Consider the following 6,075-nt stretch of genomic DNA (forward strand, 5'->3'; position numbering starts at 1 on the left):
TCAATAATTTGAACTCTACTATTGAAGTTTGTGGTAATTTACAGAGACTTGTCTAAAGTTTTAGCTTTCTTCTATAGGATGAGAAGGTTAGTAACACTTTAAAATGAATGGTTTTTAGGAAGAAAGTGATAGTCTAAAAATCCTTTAGTCTGAAAGGGGATAGACATAAAGTTTCTGACCCTGTGTTTCTGAGTATTGGTGAATCAACGTACTTAATCCTCTGGAACTTATTTCTTTATAAAGTTAGGGCATCAGGCCCTTTTCATTCTAAAGAGAGCAGTAATGGTGGCAGATAGTAATAGTTAATAGATCAAATGCTATATGGTTATATTAGGAAAATATCATCAAGTATTGTCTAAGTTTTTATTTCTTTTGAATGTATTTGTAGTGTGAACTGAATGTTACTGAGGATGCTTTGAAAGCTATAGCCAGGTTGGCACTAGAACGAAAAACAGGTGCACGAGGCCTCCGCTCCATTATGGTAAGTTGGTGTTAGTGTACAAAAACTAGATTATTTCTTGATCTCTGTTTTGAGGATACTAAGCTTCTGTGTTTTTCCTTAGGAAATATATCCAGAGAATTGGTCTAATGTTATTTTCTGGTGACTTTTTTTTTCCTCCTCTTTGGTCACAGTACATTATATTTTTCTTCTTTCTTTTTCTTTTCTTTTTTTAAAGATTTTATTTTTTCCTTTTTTTCCCCGAAGCCCCCAGGTACATAGTTGTATATTCTTCGTTGTGGGTCCTTCTAGTTGTGGCATGTGGGACGCCGCCTCAGCGTGGTTTGATGAGCAGTGCCATGTCCGCGCCCAGGATTCGAACCAACGAATCACTGGGCCGCCTGCAGCGGAGCATGCGCACTTAACCACTCGGCCACGGGGCCAGCCCCTTTTCTTCTTTCTAAAAAGAAATTTTAACGTGTTTGCAACAAGGGACACACATGTAAAACAATTAATGAAATAGAGAAAATCAGTATTTTGGGAAGGAGAGTTTCAGAAAATTCTACACAGGCTTTTTAACTAAGCCCCAGAGTACCTTCAGATCCATTAAAATCCTCATTCTTGTTTGTTTGAAATTAAATTCCAGATATCATGACATTTTACTCCTAAATTCTTCAGTATGAAATGAACCCACTATTTTCTATTTTGTTACAAATCCTAGAAATCCAGCCTATTTTCAGCCACCAGCCACTCTCTTCCTTAGAGTTCTCTTCCCTACCCTGCAGGTCTTGCTGTACCGTGGGTTACTGTTGCCCTTCATGTTCCCAAAGCAAGCACATGTTCCTGTTCTCTTTTAAGGATTTCATTTCACTACTCTCATCTCAGTAGGACTTTTTGATCGAAACTACACATCCATCACAGACAGTTTGAGATTCTACTTTAATGAAGGCCTAGACTTCAGGTGTTACTGATGAAGGGCAAATTTGTAAACATGCAACCAGAAGAGTAGGTAATACAGGTGAAATTTTTTAGGAAATTTGATGTACTTAACTGATATTTTCCTTAAGATGTAATATAATCCAGCCCCTACCTGTAGGTAAAACTAGTTTTCATTAGTAAACAACTTTAGACCTACTGCAGCACTGGAAACAAATGCTTATTTGAAGTTATAGTTCAAGATTGAAGAGCTTGGTAGAGATGATTTAGGATTGAATAATTTTCAAAGTAAGGATTACCAGTTGACCTTCTTGGTGATAGAATATGCTAGGAAGGTTCTGAATAACATCTGAATCTGAAAGTATAGTCTTTTTGTGTGTGCATGGTGACCTAAGTAGGCAAAACTACAGACAAATAGCCTTCCCTTATAGAATGACTTCTCTCTGAATTTAGTTAGAAGCTGTTTTAATATGAAGAATATGAAAGCTTTTACAATGACTTTTTCAACACTCAGTTCCTGGTGCCTAAGAGGGACTCAATAATGATTGTTGAATTAATGAATTCAGTTGGTGGCCTAAAGAATACAAGTATTTTGTATGTAACTTCAGTTTTCCATGTAATTCATTACTTTTTATCTCTTTAGGAAAAGCTGTTACTAGAACCAATGTTTGAAGTCCCTAATTCTGACATTGTATGTGTGGAGGTTGACAAAGAAGTAGTAGAAGGAAAAAAGGAACCAGGATACATCCGGTAAGCATATTGTCAAGCCAGAACAGAGCTAAAACTTAAGATCACATCTTTATTTCTATAGTTTATTGGTCTGTCATAAAAATTGTACAAAAACCCTTAGACTCATAAGGGAAGTGGTAATCTCATAAATTTTCTGTAGAAAAATGTTCAAATTTTGTTTTATAAAATAATAGTATTTTGTGAATCTTTTTGAAAATTTATCTTCAAAATTAGCTTCCAATTTTTCCCCTAAGGACGAGTATCAAAAGAGACATAAAAGTAATCCAAATAAAGACATTTAAATGAACTTTGCTGATTCTTAATTTGTGGGTAACTTGTTTCATGTCTTTCACAAGACCAAAATGTGGTTGACATTTTTCTCTCAGTTGTATCCTATCAGTTGACAAATTTGACACATTTTTCACTGCATTATTTACCTATTCCAGGGATCAGCAAACTTTGTTGTCGAGGGCTAGATAAATACTTGAGGCTTTTACAGTATTGCAGCTACTCAGCACTGCCCTCATAGCACGATGGCAGCCATAGATGGTCTGTAAATGAATGAGCATGTCTATGTTCCATTAAATCTTCATTTATGTAAACGGGCAATGGGCCTTACTTGGCCTGTAAGCTGTAGTTTACTGACCCCTGATCCATTCAATAAATATTTATTATACAGTGCTTGACGTTAATGTTACCTACACAAAAATTAGGTTCTGTTTTAACTAAGTCACAAGGTATGTTCTGTTTTATGTTTGCTTATCTTCTGAGATAACTTAGGAGGCAGTTGATTGGTTTTGAACAGCCTTAGTTACTTGAAGAGACATAATCTTTTATTTTTATTGTATAATGATAGGAATATAGGAGTCGTGGTAGTCTGATTGTAGTCTTGACTAATTTGAGTCAAGTTGGATTTGGTCGGAAGCTGTCAACATATTTACCGTAGACGTGCTAAATGTCAAGCATTTGAGTTAACATAATAGATTCTACTTTTTTGCTGGAGAAATAGATTTTTTAAGCCTTCACAATTGAAGCCTTACTGTCAATTTATTTCAGTCATAAATTTGTTAGGGAAAATGTTGGGAAAATTACTTGCAACTCTTGGTTGTGTGGTCTAAATGTTTCCAATATTTCACCACTAAGCAATCTTAAACACTATTGAAAGTGTTCTTAAGGGGCCGGCCCAGTGGCATAGTGGTTAAGTTTGTGCGCTCCGCTTTGGCAGCCTGGGGTTCACGGGTTTGGATCCTGGGCACAGACCTACACACCACACCACTCATCATGCCGTGCTGTGGTGGCATCCCACATACAAAATAGAGGAAGATTGGCATAGATGTTAGCTCAGTGACAATCTTCTTCAAGCAAAAAGAGGAAGATTGGCCACAGATATTAGCTCAGGGCCAATCTTCCTCACCAAAAAAAAAGAAAAAAGAAAAAAGAGAAGAAAAGTGTACTTAATATTTTGTGTGTATGTGTGGCTTTTCTAGGTAGTTGGGTTAATTTATCATTTTGAGTCTAGAAATCGTGTTTACCCCTCGTTTTTATTTATAAAAACAAAAACTGATTGCTTTTCATTACAGGACTCCAACGAAAGAATCCTCCGAAGAAGAGTATGACTCTGGAGTTGAAGAAGAAGGATGGCCTCGCCAAGCAGATGCTGCCAACAGCTAAACTGTCAGACTTCTGTCCTGTATATAAAGCTTTTCCTTCTTTTGTTTAGGATTGTAACTCTCTACAGTCTGACATTAAAAGCATTGGATCTATCTTGGATATCATACATGGTCAGAAGCCTTTAGGAGAAAAATCAGATCATGTATATTAAGTAACATCACATTGATTTATACAGAGGACATTATGTGGACTTTAATGACACAATGTTCAGAGATAAAATGTACATTATTTTGGTTCAGTTTTTAAAAAATATGCTTTAACAAAATTCTTAGGAGTTCTTTCAAGCAGTGCAGTTGTTGCAATGACTGTGGATTTTACAATAATGTTGCTCTACAAATGGGAAAATAAATTCTTCAAAATTGAAGATTGGGATACCATTCTTTAGTTTTAACCTTTTTCTACTCCTATTTGTTTCCTGAAAATATTAGAATTTTATTAATGTTAAAAATTGGAAAAGGTAGTTTCCATATAGTAAAAGTTTCATGGAAAAAGTACCCTGAAGAACCATATTTTGATGATTTGTTTACCTGTATTCTTAGTCTTATCTGCTAATGCATGACACTAACTTCCCAGTTGGTACTATAAAAAAGGCCATTCTCTTGCCCACTTGTCTGATTTATTTGCCATCTTTGTCCCTTTTAGTACCATGAGTGAGCAGATGGAATTGAAGTCTGCCTTAAATCTTCAGAAAAAGACTACATCTAATTCTAAAGGTAGCATGTAGCATCAGTCATAATAACAGCCATGTGCTGAACTAAATAAAATATCCTAATATTGTGCATTGACCTAAAGTACTCAGCTAGGGTTTTTTTGTCTTGTTTTTTGGTGCTAGATATTTGTCTAATTCTTTGGCTTCATAGAACATTAAAGAAAATCTTTGCTTTGCTATCGGCAGAAATGAATGTGTTCACACTAAAATATAAGTTATTAACCTTCATTAAAAAAACTAAATGGTGGGGAATTTAGGGGGCTTAAAAATGAAAATTATTTTATTTGATTTCGTAAATATTAAAATATTGGGTACTTTTTAAGCTTTTTTTCTTTCCTTCTATAATGTTGATAAAAGTTTCTATACTGTTCATTCAATTCAACCTCATTTGAAATTGTTTAAATCAGAGTACATTTAAATTTTTGTTTTAATTTTCTGGTGTATAGACTCTTGAGTTTTCCTTTTTTCCCCTTTTTCTTAGGAAAAGAATTTTAAGCTTATTAGCAAATTCTAAATCCTGTTGATGAAGAGTTGGGCTTTCTATGATGTAGTAAGAGATGTGAGATATCTATTTATAGCCGGAGTAGGAGCAGAAATGCACCTTTGCAGAGTGTTTAAGCCTGGTTGTTATAGTATGGAACAGACATAAATATCCTAGTCTCTCTAGTAATGGTTAAAGTTCTTCTCAGGAAGTCTTTCATATTATAACTGTTCATCATCTTTCCCTTATAGCATCATCATTTTCCTTTTTGTAGAGTGAAAATGGGAGTAGCTACTAAATATATTAAGAGTAATCCTCCAGAAATGACCTGGGAGACATTTTAGTTATAACAACTTACATTTGGTTTTGGAAGTTGTTAATAAAGCATAATCAATGTTTTTAAATGAAACACAACTGAGTATAACTACGATTTGTATCCTGAAACTTATGTTTTGGCATTTGAATAAAACAAAAGGACTAAGTAAAAGCCAGTGTGGTGGTGTGTCCATAATGCAGTGGCATTTCTACAAGGACGCAGATATCATGAGCTGCTTTATTCTAGTGATTAGTTAATACTTGGCACCTACATATCCCTCCAATAAATTCTTATAGTTGTAGATTCTACAGACAAAAAGTCTGTTATTCAAGTTTATGTTAAACATTTATTGAAAATCCTTACTTAAATATCCTGCATGGGCCCCACACTAGGAACAGAGTCCAAGCTTTTCAAAAGCTTAGCTAGTCTAGGAGGGGCAGCAAACACAAACATCAGGGCACTATAATAATGGAAGTGAGGTAGGTACCAGGTGTGGTGGCACAAAAGGTGGTGGCCCAGATGGATCTGGAAGAACAAGTAGGAATTTGCCAGAAAGTAATGAGACCAAATCACAATCTCAGAAATGTGAAATAGCGGGGCCGGCCCTGTGGCCGAGTGGTTAAGTTCGTGCACTCCACTTCAGGCCCAGGGTTTGGATCTTGCGCGTGGACATGGCACCGCTCGCTGGGCCATGTTGAGGTGGCAGCCCACGTGCCACAACTAGAGGGACCCACAGCTAAAATATACAACTATGTACCAGGAGGATTTGGGGAGAAAAAAAAAGATTGGCTACA

At 35.8% G+C, this 6,075-nt stretch overlaps 1 protein-coding gene across 2 annotated transcripts in view; it reads left to right on the forward strand.

Moving 5' to 3' along the window:
* The window catches only part of CLPX (caseinolytic mitochondrial matrix peptidase chaperone subunit X), a 35,394-nt gene extending 29,942 nt beyond the window's left edge, over positions 1-5,452 (forward strand). For both annotated transcript variants that reach the window (XM_014829895.3, XM_014829894.3), the window contains 3 exons: positions 389-481; positions 2,019-2,125; positions 3,685-5,452. In XM_014829895.3, coding sequence (XP_014685381.2) covers positions 389-481; positions 2,019-2,125; positions 3,685-3,775 — 291 coding nt within the window. In that variant the 3' untranslated portion in view covers positions 3,776-5,452. The remainder of the gene's footprint in view (positions 1-388; positions 482-2,018; positions 2,126-3,684) is intronic.
* The last annotated feature ends 623 nt before the right edge of the window (positions 5,453-6,075 follow it).

Source organism: Equus asinus, chromosome 2, assembly GCF_041296235.1.
Source record: "Equus asinus isolate D_3611 breed Donkey chromosome 2, EquAss-T2T_v2, whole genome shotgun sequence".
NCBI lineage: Eukaryota > Metazoa > Chordata > Mammalia > Perissodactyla > Equidae > Equus > Equus asinus.